General features: G+C 48.2%; 2 protein-coding genes across 2 annotated transcripts in view; one reads left to right on the top strand and one right to left on the bottom strand.

Moving 5' to 3' along the window:
* Positions 1–786: 786 nt before the first annotated feature.
* On the bottom strand, positions 787–1,781 carry LOC140713310 (uncharacterized). The gene is made up of 2 exons (XM_073022892.1): positions 1,308–1,781; positions 787–964 (listed from the first exon to the last, which is right to left on the bottom strand). Exons 1-2 carry the CDS (start codon positions 1,774–1,776, stop codon positions 819–821), a joined length of 615 nt encoding a protein of 204 aa, XP_072878993.1. The 5' UTR covers positions 1,777–1,781; the 3' UTR covers positions 787–818.
* Positions 1,782–1,880: 99 nt separating this feature from the next.
* LBH (LBH regulator of WNT signaling pathway) overlaps positions 1,881–17,937 on the top strand; it is a 28,603-nt gene continuing 12,546 nt past the window's right edge. The window contains exons 1-2 of the mRNA XM_007971051.3: positions 1,881–2,112; positions 4,705–4,807. Of these exons, the coding sequence (XP_007969242.1) occupies positions 2,087–2,112; positions 4,705–4,807 (129 nt within the window). The 5' untranslated portion in view covers positions 1,881–2,086. The remainder of the gene's footprint in view (positions 2,113–4,704; positions 4,808–17,937) is intronic.

The following is a 17,937-nucleotide window of genomic DNA, read 5'->3' on the forward strand; positions in this document are numbered from 1 at the left end:
CTTCACATGGCAATAATCATAAACACGTAAAGTATGTGTGTTATGTGTAAAAGTGCCGCGACAGTCTTTGATCCCAGCCTCACCAGAGATTGCTACTGGGAAGAAATGGCAGAAGCCTTCATCCTGCCCACCCGGGGTCTAGACCAGACATTTTCCTCCGAGTGCCAGGAAGTCTCAGCCTGGAAACTAGCTCTTGAAGCACTGGCTTCTCTTGTGGCTGCCTAGATGACAATGTGTCCCACCTGGCCAGTGACACTGAGAAGCTTCCCCACCCTCTGTGCAGGACACCAACAATAACCCCTGTCGTGCAGCATCTCCCGATTAGCACCTCCATCAGGCACCACCCCCAGAGGAAGAGAATGCGGTTAGCTTGGGAGGTGGGGGAATTTCTCTGGTTGGAGCGGGCAGCCAGGGGCTTGTCATGAAGCTGTGTTTTCATAGGAAGCACACTATTTTTACTCAGGCTGTACATATAAGCATATACGTGATTGAAAATAGCCCAGTTATTTTTAAATAAATTATTCTCATCAATTCTTATAATTTTTGTTTGGGTTGGTTTTGCGGGGACTGATGAAAATTATGAGGGTCTTCTCTCCTGGCTTCCTTCAGGGTCCTACCCCTCTTGAACCCTCACCATTAATTCTGTCATTCTTTTGCCTGAGATAAGCTATGCGTTTCCACTTTCAAGCACCTATACAGGGATTCAATACACTCACTGACTTTCTTTTAAAGAGCTGATTAACTTCAAAGCCGATTTAATTTTGCTTAGTTTTTGATCGCCCCGCGCCCCCTTTCCCCAGCCCCTATACACAGGTAGGTCAGGGTTCTAAAGCCATTTTACAGGCGTAATTGAAGCGGAAGGCCACAGAGGGGCAGCGCTGGGTCCGGAGTGAGACTCCCATCATGTGGCTCTGGGGGGCTGCGCAGCTTTGCCTTCCTGGACAGACGCCCGGAGCTGCAATTCCTGGGCAGAGTGGGAGGCGTTCGGCTAAAGCTCTTTGTTTCTGCTGTCATGAGCGACTCCTCGGAGGAGACGTGGGAGTCAAGGATGGGGGACGGCGCGCACACCGCCCGCCCGCACCCCCTGCCCCCGCTGCGGACCGCGCGTACGTGTGTGTGTGTCTGCAATGGAAAAACCCTACCCAGGGCGACACCACATCCTTGCTCCCACAAATAAAACCTTCCACAGAACTCAGGGCTGCAGACCAGCCCTTCGCAAGCCAATGCGCCCCGTGGGCACTCGATCCCCCGGCTCCGCGTCTCTCCCACCTTCCCACCGCTTCTTCTTTAACCATGCTCTCGTTTACCCGCGCTGATCGCAAGGCTGCGGGCGAGGATTCCAGGGAGAGGCCTAGTCGGGGGAACAAACGCTTCAGAGGGGTCCCGAGGTGCGGGCTGGGGGACAGCCAGTGGATGGGAAGGAGGACGCTGGCGCCGGTGGCCAGGGTGGAGGAGTGGCGGGCGCCCTACCCCGGCACAGCGCGGCCGCCGAGCGGTCACGTCCGGAGCTGCCCCCGCGCCCTCCTCGCGCCCACTCCGCCGCGCTGGAGTCCGGGATGTACGCGGAGGGGGTTGTGAGGGTGAAGCTGCGCGTACGCGGAGTCCGGGCCGGTGCGGACGCGGAGTCCGGGCCGGTGTGAGTGAGCGCGTGTGCGCGTGGGAGAGCGGCGGGAGGGGGCCGGGCTCGGAGCCGCAGCGAACCACGGCCCCGGGAGCAGAGCCGAGCGCGCCCCCGAGCCGCCGCCCGCCAGAGCTGCGAGCGCTGAAGCCATTCATGATTTTGGTGACGTTATTCTAGGAGTGGGAGCGGGAGGGCGGGGCCTCTCGGGGCCAAGCCCCGCCCCCGCCCCTATAAATACGGCTTCCCGGGTTCTTTGTGGGGCTGAGAGCTCAGTGGAGAGCGGGGAGTTGTGTCCGCCTCGCAAACGCTGCTGGCCGTGGGGCTGTCCTGGGAAGGCGGACGGCGAGCGCCAGGTGCCCGCACTAGGCCGCCTGCCGTGCCTGTCTGCGCCCGTGTCATCCTCACTCGGGACGCAGGGACCGTTTTTAAATCACAGGGGCGTGTGTCAGCCTGCCCTAGGACTTCATGTCTATATATTTCCCCATTCACTGGTGAGTACCCTGCGCCTGCGGCGGGCGTCCGTCTGGCGGCGGTGGCTGCGGGTCCGGGCGCCTGCTTCGTGCCGGCTCCGGGTGCGAGGGCAGCCGGCGGCGCGGGCGCTCAGCGCTAACCCGCCGCCCGAGCCCGCGCAGGAGTCAACGTCAAGGTTGCAAAGGTGGGGGTGGGGGGAGGGGGTGCTGAGAACATCCAGACAAAGGACGTGAACTCGGAGCCCTCACCCAAGTGACGGCCGGAGGGTTTGTATTGGTTGGCGGGGGAGCCAGGGGTCACGTGTGAATCCCCCCCCCCCGGTGAAACCCCCCTATGCGGAGAGCTGCAGGAGGCGCGCGCCCCGCTTGGCGCAGGGGGGCTCCTGCTCTTCCCGGGCCCCTCCTCTTTTTCTTTTTGTTTGCATGCAAGTCTCAACGTCGAGGCCGGCTGCAGCGGGGCTGAGCTGGTGCAGCCGCCGGGTTTGCAGAGCTCCGGGGGGGTGGGGGGCGGGAAACGCTCTCCCCACACGTAACCCCACTAAAGCCACAAGCAGCAGGGCACACACTGCAGCCTCTCAACCCCTACCCTCTCCGTGGCCCCTAAAAACCGACGCACATTGGTGGGGACCGGGACTGGGAGGAGCCGCCTTCGCCGTGCTGTGGGGGAAGGAGCCCGGGCCGGGCGCGGGGCGTCGGAGGTTTGTCCCGGACTAGGGATCGGAGCCGGGAGGGCTGCAGAGAGAGGCAGGCCCCTGGCTGCTGGGACTTCCTTGCCGGCGGTTTCTTCCTTCCTGCGCTGGGTTAGACGAGAAGCGGCCGGGGGCGAGCGCTGGCGGCCCCGGAGCGCGCTCTCAGGTGCGGACGTGGGGAGCTCGGCCCCGAGTCTCTGGCAGGCGCTGAGCGAAGGGAAACCCGGCGCAAGCCTCGGCGGGGTCCGGCCTGGCCCAGGAAGCGGAAAGTTCATGCTTCTGGCTTCAACTTTTCGGGCCGGCGCCACAGCCCCGAGCGAAGAAGAGCCGCCCCTACGTCAGGCTCTTCGCCCTGTGGGCGCTCTTCTGGCTCCTTTCTTTGGAGGTCGCCAACAGCCTTTCCAAGACCCGGGAGGAAACTGCCTTTGCAGGGGCCAGCTCCCGAACCTAAACTTGGCCTCAAAGCCCCGCATCTTCTTTGTCTCCCTGCCCCCATCCCAGCCTGTCAGTGTTTAGAGAGGGGACTGAACTTCCCTCTCGCAACAGTTCAAGTTCCCCCACCCCGAGGCTTGTGTACCCTTCTTGTGGGTGCCCCTCCCTTGCCTCTCCCTAGGTGCCTTATTATACGTGAGGCTTTAAAGGCTGTTAGAGGTTTTGTGCCTTTGACTGCTCAAAATTTACCAAGGTGGGTGCTTGGGCCCATTAGAAGTATTATGGGAAATTAAAATTTAAGACTATTTCATCGATTAGCACTTTGTAGCTTGCAATGCTTTTGTGCAGACATTAACCCTTAACCTAACTGTGAGGTATGCACTGTTAGCATCAGAGTAACAGACAAACAGGACACTTGTGGCTCAGAGAAGTTACAGGACTTGTTCAAGATCACACAGCTCTTGAGGGGCAGAGCCTAGAACCTATTGTTTCTGTTTCTAACCATACAATTGAAGAGGAATCTGGTACCCCTGTTTCCTTAGATATCCCCCCTCAAAACAAAAAAACATTTTTGTTTTAAACCGTGTACACAGGCACGGTGGTGGAAAGCATTGGGTGCTGTGTAGCGGGTACCTGATTTGGTGCTTATGTTCAGCATTATGTGCACAGGATCCTATATGTGCCCAGAGCTTGTGCAAGGATAACGGAATATTAGTATCCTGCTTAGAGAGTACAAGGCACTTTTACATGTCAGCCATCGGTGGGCCAACTTGGCCCCTCTGGAAATTTCCTTTGCAATCAGAGTCGGGTATCCTTAAGGCTTTTAATCCAGGGGATGTTTTTCAAGCTGCGAGCAAGCAGCTGCTGTGTCTGGGGCTAGAGAAAGGGGTTGGATGGCAGATGTGAAACTTGCAGAAAAGCTGACCCCTTGGAGCTTTAAGTGGAGCATTTTGCCAAAAGGAGCACCAGAGAGACAGAAATTTAGGAAAGCTGTATGATTGGACTTTGTTTCCCTCCAGTTGACCTGTTATTGCTATTATGTAATAATAATATATAGAGTTCCCCTTTGGAAAATTCATGTGAGGATTATTTTTATTCTTAGTTGGAGAGGTGAAGGGAGATGTGGTTGAATTGGTTTTAATATAGACAGATGGACTCAGCTACCTATTGTTTTGGTTTTTCTAGTTCTGTCATTTGAAGAAACATTCGGGGTCCCTCTGTGCCAGTGGGGACTAGAGTATAAGAGAGGAGAGAAGAGGTTTGCCTGAGAGGTCTGCAGACAATGAGCTTTGTCTGTTGGGGCTGAGCCCTGGGGCTGTGGGCTTGCAAGGCACTTCCTCAGGGTGTGAGCTTGTTTTTCTGCAAGTTCTGTTTTGAACACCTCTCTTCCTGTCTCCAGACAGTCCCCTGATCCCACAGCAGTGAATGCATGAAGAGTTAGGAATGAGAAAGTGCATATGTTTGTTGACTTTTGGTCTGGGTTTCTTGGCAGCCCTGACTATCTGAGATCGGCCGAGATGACTGAGGTGATGATGAACACCCAGCCCATGGAGGAAATCGGCCTCAGCCCCCGCAAGGATGGACTTTCCTACCAGGTGAGTAAGTCCTGGCTTCCCTCTTGACTCTTTAGACCCTAGTGGCTTTTGTTGGGGGTGGGGACAGACTTGGTTTTGCATCCCAGTGTCACTTGTAAGAGCCATGGACTGTGGCAGAGTCCCCTAATGCCAGTAAGCCTCAGTTTCTTCATCTGTAAAATGGGACGACATCGTTCTTATCTCCTAAGATTGCGGTAAAGATTCACCATGACGGTGACCAGTGGATGTGTAGAAGGCATTCGTAGTCTGGGACAGATAAGGGCTCAGCAAGCATTAGCCATTGTGATGAATTAACCCTGCTGGCTCTGTGAACTTTCCCATTCACCGCAGCAAAGAAGCAAGTGATTTGTGTAGTCGATTGAGACCAGAACTTTCCTTCCCAGCCATGCCTGGGGTAGTAGAAGCATTGCTGTCGGGGGCTTCTGCAGAAGGGTGGTCTGGTGGGGATAGCCATGTCCAATGCTGCTTTCTTCCTTGGGCTGATTGTTGACCTGTTGATTCAGAGTTAACATTCAAACCACTTAGAGAGGAAGAGATTTTCCCCAAAGGGAGGCTAGCTCAGGGATGTTATTGCTGGGATCTTGCTTGGAGATCATCCTGTCTGGTGGATCCAAAATGCACAAGGACCACAAAAAGGGACCGGAGTGAGCCCTCTGGACTCTCACCCCAGCCCTCTTCTGTGGCTTGCCCTGCTGCCTCTCTACTGCCCCTGGGATGGGGGGGCGGGGGCAGTGGAGCACCTGCAGTTCCCTCTGGGCTGTGAGCTGGTTTAGGGCTTTGGAGGAGAGTTCCTGTGTTGTTAAACTGGGGAGAGGGAGGAGTCTGTTCTTAAGGAAGACCTTGGGGCTAGGGAAGTTGTGTAGGATGGCCAGCCCAGGGAAGTCGAAAGGGAGTGTGATGGGTCCATGCTACAGACATGAAGGTATGGCCACTGCACGCCAAGTACTCTACAGACGCTACCTTGCTCACACCTCACCACGGCCCCCAGGTGGGGATCCTCACCCTGTTCACAGATGAGGAAATGGCTCAGCCTGAGTCAGTGACTTGGGTCTGTCTAACCCCAGAGCCTTGTCCTTCTGATGTATTGTGTATCCACACCATGGCTTGGTTCCACTAGGGTCTAGGTTGACTCTGGCTGGTCATTCCTGAGAACTGTTCCAGGGACATTTATTTTGTAAATTAAAAAAAAAAAACAAAAAAAACAAATAGAAAGCCAGGGAGCCAGAGTGGGTGCCATGGAGGGAGAGTAATCAGATAGAACCAAGCTAAAAGCTCAGGCAGGGTCACATGACTTCAGACACACTTGGGAGGCTAAGGAGGCCCCTTTGTTTTGTCTGTATTGGCAGTCTTGCTGACTGGAAATAAGTAGCCATTAGCCTGAAGGGGGTGTGTGGGGCAAGGGGGAACTCTCTTTCCTACCGTTTGACTTTTCTACCCTCCTCCCCCAGAGCGGGTCTGAGGAATACAATTGAGGGCCCCCCAACCTGGTGGGAGGGGTAGAAGTTTCCTGGCCCACCAGCCAGGGGGTTTTGGGTAGCAGTTTCCAAGCCCCTGAGTCAGACTGAATCTCTGTGGTTACAGGTGAGGTTCTCTTTCGGTTCTGGGTTTTAGATTTCCATCACAGAACCTTTCCAAATGCAGTCATCTGTTCGTCTTGTGTGTGCTTTTCATATTTTCCTTTTAAACACATCCCAGGATAAAGGGCCAGGCCCTATAGGGCAGTTTTCTCAATGCTTCAAGTCCTTTAGGCCATTCTGCAGGACCTGAGACTCAGGGCAGGTGATGAGGGAGGAAGGAACTGGAGGAGGAAGGCCACACTGGGGCTGCAAGGGCAGGAGGAAAATAAAATTGCCTCTGGGTGCCTGACACATCTTGGCACTGCCTGAGCAAAGGATCCTCAAATCTTCCCTCGTGGTGCTGGACTGAGGGCCCAGTTCTCAGAGCCCCCTCCCAGGAAATGTGTCTGCTGCCTTGGTGGGGACCACTCCCCAGTTCCAAAATATCTTACTTGGAACTTCAGAGCACTCTGGTCACAATTTTTCACAACTTTTCTGATTTCAGAAAGGTCTCATGGTTGCCTGGTGAAGAGGAAAGGGAGATTGTAGTATTTAACCTTGCAATATTTAGGGGCACTTTCCCTGTGCAACCTGCTGTGCTGGGGTCCAGGACCCTTGTAAGAACCCAGCATCTACATAAACATCTGGAACACGGGTGGTGCAATCAGTCCAGGTGTGGGACATACAGAAGCTACAGTGAATCCAGGCATTGACAGCAACAATGAAATCCAACTGACAGAATCAGAGGGAGGGCAGACTGGGGCTGGGCTTTGAAAGAAAATTAGGACTTTGAGAGGGCAGCTCCATCTCTAAGGTAATGTTCTTATGACCTTCAGACACCCCGGGCTCGCCCCTGTTTATGCCGGGGGCAGGGCTGTGCAGTGAGCTGGTCTGACAATTGCTGTGTGACAGATATTCTCTGCGCCCACTCAAAACTAGTGCCATCCAATTAGACACATTCCCACCAGAGCTCTGGGGATTGGCTAGGACTGGCACTTGGCTGGAGCCCCTTCCCTGTGCCTGCTCCGGCTCGGCTCAGGGCTGGGGGCAGGAGATCTCGGAGCTCTGTTCTTGGCGTTCCTCCTAAGGATAATAATAGTACGTGACTTTTACGGAGACCTGCTTTTCTAAGGAACTGAGAATGGGAAGGAGACATCAGTCCAGACTTGGCAGATGAAAAAGGATCTCAGGCTTGTGATTTGACCTTGAAAACAAAGTCATCAAATAAATAGCACATTGGACTTCGTCAGTCACTTCCCCGCCTTGCAGATCTACCGAGAATGAAGCTTTCCTGATTTCTCTGTACCAGATGTGACCTTTCTTTTAATGCCTGTGGCATTTTATACTTACCAATGATGCCGTGCTGCTTCAAGGATATGGGTTCTGCTTTACCTTCTCTTTGCCTAGGTCCTCGAAGGCAAGGGAGGACTTACCTTCATCTTTGTACCCCACCCCCACCCAAGGTGCCTAAGTGCTATAAGTTGGCGGTGATTATTTCCATAAAGTTGAGTCTCCTGATTCTAAAGCTGGCCACCTTCTCTTCTGCCTTAGCTTCTGGAAAGGGCCTGCTCAGGCTCATGCCTACCAAGGTTTCAGAGAGATGCCCTTTTAATCCCCTGAAAGATTCAAGGAAGCCCTAGCTGCTGTCCTGGGGCAGTTAGGGCTGTGTTGCGGGCTGGTGCCTTGTTTTGCAGTAACATTCATTTGGAGAGGCAGTTCAGTAAGGGAAATCCACGTGTGCACATTCACTTGACATGAATTGTGACACCCTGTGGGGTGGGTGAGTAAATGGTTACTAGAAAGTGTGAGTACATTTTGGGCAGGCGGGCTGTGGGTGGCGGCCAGCTAACCAGCTAACCAGCTGAGTGGGAGGCTCTCCAGCAGGATGTTGATTTCCCTGATGGCAGCAGCTCCCTCCCCACCTCCATCCAGCCTGTGGAACAGGAATTTCTGCTGCCCCGGTGCCTTCTTCCTCACCCTAATTCAAGGAAGCAAGTCAGCGGCTGCTTCCTTGTCTCCAGGGACTCTTAAAAATATGGTGTTGGGGAATGCCTCTGCGACTGGGTCTCCTTCAATGCTGTGCCCGAATTGGCCTGGGCTTTGTCTGGGGAAGGGTCCTGGGAGTTTACCTGTGAGCACCCACACTGCCTCCACCCAAGGGCACTGGAACCCTGGCCTTGCTACTCTAACTTCCTCAGCATAGCAGCCAAGGCTTCTAGAGTTTCATCACCCCAGCTAAGGTCTAGATACAGATGTGGCTCCTTGGTTTTCATTTAAAACTGTTCCTTCTAAAGCACCTGGACCAAAGTCTGAGCACATTATCCCTCCTCAGGCTCTTTAAGCTTCTTTAATCAGCAACATCCCTTCCTGGCTGCCCTTTGATTCCTTCTGCTTTTATTCTTGGTCACATCCCCCTCCATTTGACATCCGTCAGTCAGGCAAGCATCGGGCTCCCCTCCTCAGGGCAGCGAGGGAGGATGCTCTGGGAGGGAGGAAGCCAGGAGGAGCGATTTCTTCACACAGCACAGTGCTCGTGTGCACCACTCATTCCCTTTGATAAACAGAGCTGAGAGCTTCCTGCATTCCCACGTGGGAGGGAGTGATGTCCTGGTGCTTTCTGTGGTAAGGAAGAGCAGGCTAGGGGGCTGATCTCTCTTGCCTCAGCCTTAGTATTTGCCTCGTGCAGTTTGAGAGCCTCAGCTATGGCCCTGCATTGAGGAGTGGTCTGAAGGACCACTGAGGGTGGACGGCCAGCCTCTCCCGGCACAGGATCTCTTGCCCCTTTATCTTTCAGGTCCAGAAATAGCCACCTCATTTCTCTCACTCTTCCCTCCTCCCCACTCTTTTTTTTTTTTTTTTTTTTTTTGAGATGGAGTCTTGCTCTGTCTCCCAGGTTGGAGTGCAGTGGCGCGATCTCTGCTCACTGCAACCTCCACCTCCTGGGTTCAAGCGATTCTCCTGCCTCAGCCTCCCGAGTAGCTGGGATTACAGGAGTGTGCCACCACGCCCGGCTAATTTTTTGTATTTTTAGTAGAGACGAGGTCTCTCCATGTTGGCCCTTCCCACTCTGTCAGAAGCAGCAACTCGTCTCTCAAAGAACAGGCTCAATTTCATCGCTGAAGTTAGGTGGTAGCTCGGAAACCCCTTCTCTTTGCTCACATCTCTGCTGAGCCTCTCTTGATGGAGACCTCCTGAGCCTGGCTTCACTCTACCGGTTCTACCTGGGTGGAATGCGTGTGTGGAAACAGGTGACGGGTTAAGCCCTTGAGAAGGTTTCTGGTCTGTGGCCTCTGTCCCCCACCAGCTCACGAGGCCATTCTGGGCATAACGCATCCACTCTATCTGCCTCCTCATTACCTCTGTCTCATTGGTTACTCCCAGCTGTAGTACCCCACATGTCCTCAAGAGTTTGGGAAGCGCTGCTGAGCAGCTACACGCAAGTCCCATGGTCGCCAGGAAACATCTTTCACAATGTCAGACTTAAAAGGCCTCAGTAGTCCCTGGAGAGACATAGAGCTAAAATTCCAAAACATTTGATAGGAGGCATCCAGCCACGGACACATGTTCCTGGAATTGCAACAACTTTCTTTTCTCCTATCCCTACTCCCTCCACCCACCTCTCTCCTTGATAAAAATCATAGGAATGGGATGTAGGACAGACAGTTAGGGCCACTGGTCTCAAAAGCACAAATAATGTATTTCTCTGAGTGGCACTGGGCCCGTGTCTGCACATTCTGCCTCTATGTGAGTCATTGTTCACCTTGTTCAGAGCAAGTCTACTTTGTGTGAGGATCCATCACCTTTCCTCTTACACTACCCTGCAGACGGCTGGAATTACACCCATGGGGCTTTCCTCCTGGCCCCCATGAGCCCCCTGGTCACAACAGTGAGTCTGTAGCCTGGCCAGGGAGAGAACAAGCTTTCTTCACTTTCGCAGCCAACATGTTGCATACTAGGGCCATACATCCCAGCCTCCTCTCAAGGGGCCTGTGTTGGGCCTGATGCCTCTCTCTCCAAGAGGTTCTGTGTTCATCTCTCTGCTGAGCCAGGCACTGTGTCTTAGACTGCTCTTTGTTTCTAAGACGCTGGGCACAGTGTCCTACAAATAGTTGCTTAATGAGCCTGGATGATGGATCAGCCCTTCCTCTCTCCCCGTCCTGCACTGAGAATCCTTTTATCTTGGCAGTCTCAGGAAGCCAGTTTTTATAGGATCAGCATTTTCTCTCAGTAGGCCTGGTCTCCCACGTTGGACAGAAAGGATGGTACTGTTAGGGAAAGGGATGAGTTTGGGTGGCGAATGTTGTGACTGTAGCCAAGAGCTATTCCTGGGTGTCTAGTAAATGTCCTGAAATGATCTTGCAGGCCTGAGTCCTGAAGTAATCCTCAGAGGATATGAAGACAGGCCCTCATTCACATAGGGCTTAGACTAGCTGGGGCTTCATTCCTTCCCAGTCTAGTAGCTTCTGTGCTGCCTTTGCCTGCCTCTCACCTCGCCACCTGCCCTTCCCTTGTCCTCAAGCGCAGCTCAGGAAGGCGTTGTTATCAGCACATCAAATCCTCTGCTTCCTTCCTGGGCTGAGGGAGGGCCCCTTGTTACACAGGCCCATCTTGAAAAACAATTTAAATTTGCCCAAAGCTTTCACCAAGCTGTTGTCAAGCTAACATTTTAACCTCAAGGAAACTTTGGGAGCCCCCTGAAGCCCCATCTCCGGTGGACTTAATTGCCTCGCACCGGCAATAGCTTATTTAGGTAAACTGTGTGGAAGAGACCCCAAGCATTTAGCTGAAACTCATCCACTCCTTGCCTCTCAGCCAGGAATTTTATTTGAACCCATGGGAAGGAAAGTTCTGGATTTCTCACATAAAATGGAATTGGTCTGAGCAAAGAGGGCACTCATAAATTTCAGTACAGATACAGTTGGTGTCTAAGCCTGACTTTCTCCTAACTTGATTTGGTGGTTCCCAAACAGAATTTAAAATATATCTTGAATTCATCTTCCACCTTTTCTTAGGAGAGCCTAAAGCACTTGTTCAAACTGGATTTAAGAGCTATCCTGGACTTTCCCAAATTTCTCAACATCTTCACTAGATGTAGCCCTGCATACAAGCCCTAATTTAGTAGGTGGCCTTGAGGTCAGCCACTTATCCCCGTGGATATAGGCAGTGGTGGCAGCCCACATCTACCAACACACACATTCACACACACAACTGTAAGGGCAGATGGGGGCTAATAAGTGGTTGTTTTAGATTAGTGTTTTAATTATAGGAAATTTTTCCTTCCCTTTCCCTCTTTGTTGGCAATTTCATATTTTTATTGATAAAATAGGTATTTTATTCTTTTTATGCTTACTTTTCCAATTTTAAAAGAAACATATACTTATTATGGAATTTTTGTTTTTATTTTCTTCCTTTCTTTCTTTCTTTCTTTTTTTTTTTTTTGAGATGGAATTTTGCTCTTGTTGCCCAGGCTGAAGTACAATGGCGCAATCTCCGCTCACTGCAACCTCCACTTCCCAGGTTCAAGGGATTCTCCTGCCTCGGCCTCTCGAGTAGCTGGGACTACAAGTGTGTGCCACCATGTTGGGCTAATGTTTGTATTTTTATGAGTAGAGATGGGGTTTCACAATGTTGGCCAGGCTGGTCTCGAATTCCTGCCCTCAAGTGATCCTCCCGCCTCAGCCTCCCAAAGTGCCAGGATTACAGGCAGGAGCCACCGCACACGACCTATTTTCTTTCTTAAACTTTTTTGTTTTACAGTCACCACAATTTCACCATGCATAAATCACAATGGTTAACAATTTAGTATCTTTGCCTTCTTTCCCAGTGCACTTACGTTTTTATGTAGCCAGGATCACACATTGTTGTATTTTGCTGCTTTACTTAATGGCATCTAAGTCATTAGCACTATATCATGATAATTTATCTTAAAAATATTCCAAGCTATCATTTTTAATAACTGTATAATATATCATAAAGTTAAAACATAATTTATCATTCAATTGTTGAAATGTTTAGGTTACATATATTTTCTCCTATAAATATGCAAATATGTATATAAAAATTTATATACAATTTTTTATAAATCTTTGTTCATACTTTATATTGTTTCCTTAGAATCAAGTCTGTGGAATAGGATTTCTTGAAAAAAGGTAAAAGTGTGATTGTGTATATATACTGTTACATGTATGCTATTATTATAAAGGTAATATTTGTTCTTTTTTTTTTTTTGAGATGGAGTCTCACTCTGTGGCCTGGGCTGGAGTACAGTACAGTGTGCAATCTCAGCTCACTGCAACCTCTGCCTCCCGGGTTCAAGTGATTCTCCTGCCTCAGCCTCCCGAGTAGCTGAGATTACAGTCATGTGCCACCACGCCCAGCTAGTTTTTGTATTTTTAGTAGAGACGAGGTTTTGCCATGTTGGCCAGGCTGGTCTCAAACTCCTGACCTCAAGTGATCCGCCCGCCTCAGCCTCCGAAGTGCTGGGATTATAGGCGTGAGCCACCACGCCTGGCCAATATTTATTCTTTATAGAAATTTAGGAAAATACAGAGACATGTAAAGAGAAAAAAATCCACACCCATATTTCTATCACTGAAACATTTTGGTATGTTTACTTTCAGTATTTTTCTATGCACTTATAGTTAAAAAATAAAATTGAGACCGTATTGTACATGCTGTAGTGGATCCCTTTTTCACTTAATATAATATCGTGACTATGTTCTTGTCATTTGGTTTTCTTTGTAAAATTCTGTTATGTAACATTTCTTAATGCTGAATATTTAGGTTGTGGCATATTATGTTCTTACAAAGAACACTATTCTGAACATCATTTTACAGAAATCTCTGCACAGGTCTGATTCGTTTCTTTGGCATAAGTTCCTGGAAGTAGAATTACTGATTCAAAGAGATTCAGCATCATTAAGCCTCCTGATTATATGTTACCTTAAAAACAGAAAACATCAAAGAGTTTATCAAAATATAGACTCCCAGCATCGAAAGCTCTAGCAAATAGAATCTCCAGGGTAGAACATCTATAGAGACGGGATAATGGTAGAGCTTTTTGGATAGAGTCAGAAAGATATTTGGCTGTTTTAAAGTGTTTAGGAGATATTGTACATCTTCCTGTTGTTTGTTAATAACTTACTTCAAGCATGATGATAACAGTTGATGATGTTCAAGCAACATTTAGTCAGCATTGCAAAATAGCTCGTGATCATATTCTTGTCCCATAGTAGGTACACTGACACCCTCTGTGGATTAAAAATGTACATGGGTCAGCAATTGCTCAGCTTGTCTCCTTTATTCTATTAATGACATTGAGCATTGTGTAAACCTTGAAGACCAGTAAAATTACATTGTTGTGGAGACCCAAGAAGGTTCACCAGATGCATGCTTTGTCTCTGAACCAATTTGGCTTTCCTGGGGTTCCAGATCTGGCTCATGGATAACTCATGGTTGAGAAATATTCCTTCCCTGGAATTAAGGATGGGCTGGACTCTTTTTTTTTTTTTTTTTCCGAGATGGAGTCTTGCTCTGTCGCGCAGGCTTGAGTGCAGTGACATGATCTCGACTCACTGCAACCTCTGCCTCCCTGGTTCAAGTGATTTTCCTGCTTCGGTCCCCTGAGTAGCTGGGATTACAGGCGCCCACTACATGCCTGACTAGTTTTTGCATTTTTAGTAGAGACAGGTTTCTCCATGTTGGCCAGGCTGGTCTCGAACTCCTGACCTCAATCGATCCACCTGCCTCAGCCTCCCAAAATTGCTGGGATTACAGGTATGAGCCACCGCACCCAGCCTGGGCTGGACTCTTAAAAGTAGATCTTAACATAATGGAAGTCTTGGACCCAGTGTCAAAGGGCCTTCTACCCAACAACTCTCCACGGGTCTAGGTGCTTTACAACACATAGCCCAGGCCAGTGCTCCAGCAGGGTCCACATACTCCTGATGGTTTACAAAGTTCGTTTAGGTGTTACACAGACCGCTTGAAAAATGTAAGACGAGTTTTCCATTTATGTAGTGGTAGATTTTTAAACAAGGATGTTTTAAACAAATGAGTGAAGGAAAACTAATATATGTGGACACAACAGGAATGATGAAGGCGGCGGTATCACGAGACTGAGACATACCAGCTCAAATGAGTGTGAAATTCCACAGCATAATCCTTTTAGGATCCTCTAAAATCTGTATCTCTTCGGTCATGTGCCTCTCAGGTATGACAGTTGAAGCATCAGGAACCTTCCTGACTGTTTTCATTGGCAGTTGAGTGTTAGAGATTTGTATGCCAAATTACTTCTTAATAATGGTTGTACTACCTCACATTTTAACAAAATGTTAAAATGGGAGGACAGCTGCCCCTGGGGTTCACGGACACTTTCCAAAGGACATGACAGCAGGGAGGGTTTTCAGGAAATCCATTTCCACATCTTAAGCCTTCTTCTCTTGCTTTTTGCAAATTGCATTTCCTGAAGACTAGCTTCACCTGCTTCCTTGTCCTACCTTTCCTTCTAAACTGCGCTTCTTCCCCTTTACAAGAGAACCTGTCGCAATTCAACTCACTATCACAGTAAGAAACCTTCATTAAAGCCGGATGTGTGGCTCACACCTATAATCCCAGCACTTTGAGAGGCTGAGGTGGGCGGATTGCTTGAGCTCAGGAGTTTGAGACCAGCCTGAGCAACACAGGGAAACCCCATCTCTACAAAAAAATACAAAAAAAAAAATAAAAAGCCAGGCATGGTGGCATGCACCTGTAGTCCCAGCTACTTGAGGGGCTGGGTTGGGAGGATCGCTGGAGCCTAGGAGGTGGAGGCTGCAGTGAGCTAAGATCGCATCACTACACTCCAGCCTGGGTAAAAGTGTGATCCTGTCTCAAACAAACAGAAAAAAAAAGAAACCTCAATAAAAATTTACCTTTGTCTTTAATAATTATTTGTGCTATGTTCGTTGATCAGTTATATATTAATAGCTACAATAAACCAATCCAGAATTTGTAAATTAACAAAGCCTTAAGGTCATAGGACATTTTTTTAAATGTCAATGTATATGCATAAATACATCTTTTTATTGTAGAGAAGTATGAAAAGCTAATGATGAAAAACTTTCAAACATAAAAATATATGACATTAAGAAAAAATTATGTGAAGAAGTACAATGGAAATACAGTTTCACGTAGAGAAAGTAAGAATACAAGATTTGACTTAAGAGCTTGTTCTTGAGTTTTTTAATAGGTCATGGTTGCTGTTAAATTCTTATGGTATTTGTAATCCACTGAGTACATTTAAAAGAGTGGGATGTATATTTGGTTTTAAAATGTTAATATTTATAATATATCGGGGTTTTAGAAGATGTGAAAGGAGACAGAGTTGTTCAGAATTCTGTTGGGGACTACACTAAAAGTTTGGAAACCACGGATATGTATACTTTCTTTAGAATCAAAGCGATAGCACTGTAGCTCCTCAGAAGGGAGGGCAGCTTTGAGCTTGGTCCTATCACCTTGATAAGGAATATCTCTACAGTAGCCTGACATCGGGTCACCCAGGTATTCTTTGGACACTGTGACACAGGGCCCAGAACCTCTCAGCACAGAGGGATTACAGACTAAGAATCCGGATAACTGGTTTCTAATCTTGGTTTGCTGCTACCTGTGTCATCTCAGGCAACTCACATCACCTATTTGGGCCTAGTTTCCATGTGTCTGGAAGTGAGAGAGCTAATCCTTGTTGTGTTTTTTAGAAGTTGAATAATGACACGAAATCCACCATCCTCATCCTAAGATGTGCCCGTTGGAGTTTAAAAAACAAAAGCAAAAACCTGTTCTTTCCCTACCTATCAGCCTTCCAGATATCAGAAGGCACCTTTTTTGTTCCCGTCAAATCTTTACTAGTTTTAAAATATGTTGTTTTTCAACCTTGACTTACATAGTTTTTTTTTTTGTTTTTTTTTTCCTTGAGACAGAATCTCACTCTGTCACCCAGGCTGGAGTGCAGTGGTACGATCCCAGCTCACTGCAACCTCTGCCTCCCAGGTTCAAGGGATTCTTGTGCCTCAGCCTCCCAAGTAGCTGGAATCACAAGCGTGCACCACTACGCCTGGCTGATTTTCATATTTTTAGTAGAGACGAGGTTTCACCATGTTGGCCAGGCTGGTCTCAAACTCTTGACCTCAAGTAATCTGCCTGCCTTACCTCTTAAAGTGCCAGGATTACAGGCGTGAGCCACCGCACCTGGCCCATAGTTGTCTTACTGAGAGGATTATTTCTCCAGGCCAACTATTCTCAAACCTTTTGGTCTCAGTCCCTTTTACACTCTTAAAAGTTATTTAGGACCACCCAAAGAGCTTTTGTTCATGATTATGTCTTTTGTTTTGATTATATCTTTTGATATTTACTGTTTCAGAAATTAAAACAGAATTTTCAAAATTTTTTATTTATTCATTTAGAGTAACAAAACTGTTACATGTTAATATAAATAAAAGCTTTTAATAAAAAATATATTTTCCAAAACAGACATTGTTTGGTGAGAAGAGAGGCATTGTTTTACATTTTTGCATGTCTGTTTAATGTCTAGTTTAATAGAAGACTAGGCTAGACTTTCATGTGCTTCTCCAGTCAATCTGTTGCAGTATGTGTTGGTTGAAGTCAATGAAGGATATCTAGCCTATGCAGATTTGTTTCTTTGGTACTTCATAAAATTCAACAAGTAGTAGTCAAGTAGTAGTTTGTTTCCTTCCTTCCTTCCTTCTTTCCTTCCTTCCTTTTTTTTTGACAGTGTTTTGCTCTGTCACCTAGGCTAAAGTGCAATGGCATGATCATAGCTCACTGCAGCCTCCAACTCCTGGACTCAAGCAATTCTCCTGCCTCAGCCTCCCCAAGTACCTATGACTATAGATATGTGCCACCATGCCTGGCTATTTTTTTTTTTTTTTTTTTTATTGTAGAGATAGGGTCTCACTCTGTTGCCCATGCTTGTCTTGAAATCCTGGCCTCAAGCAGTCCTTCCACCTCAGCCTCCCAAAGTGCTGGGATTATAGACATGAAACACTGTGCCCAGCCAACAAGTGGTAGTTTCTTAAATGTTAGTGGCAATGTGATATCTGAAATCTTATCAGTGACCTTTTTGTATACTAAAATTAATTAGTCTATTTTGCACTTTGAGTGCATCTTTTACCCATGCTTAGTGTAATGCTCTGATCATTTGGAAAATATGGGTTCACTGAGTTATGCAGGTCTTCAAAATGTTGACTCGTTTCATTATACGATATCATAAAATCACATTTCTTAATGTCTCCACTGATCTCAAGCATTAGGAAGCTGTCAAGCTCATGGTGGCTGATACAACTTTTCCAAAATTCTAATTTTCACTTGAAATCTCTATTTTTATCGTTGGTGATAAATACTGTCAGCCATTTTCCTCTAACTGACAGGCTCACTTTGTCCATTTTTGAGAAAATGTCTGCCAAATACGCAAGTTGGAATAACTACAATTTGTTGGTCATTCTTTCAAGAATGGTGCTCCATGGCATGAGTGGCTAGTTCAGCTGGCAACTCCGTCACATGACCGCTTTCCTCGCGACC

This window comes from Chlorocebus sabaeus, chromosome 14 (genome assembly GCF_047675955.1).
Source record: "Chlorocebus sabaeus isolate Y175 chromosome 14, mChlSab1.0.hap1, whole genome shotgun sequence".
Classification (NCBI taxonomy): domain Eukaryota; kingdom Metazoa; phylum Chordata; class Mammalia; order Primates; family Cercopithecidae; genus Chlorocebus; species Chlorocebus sabaeus.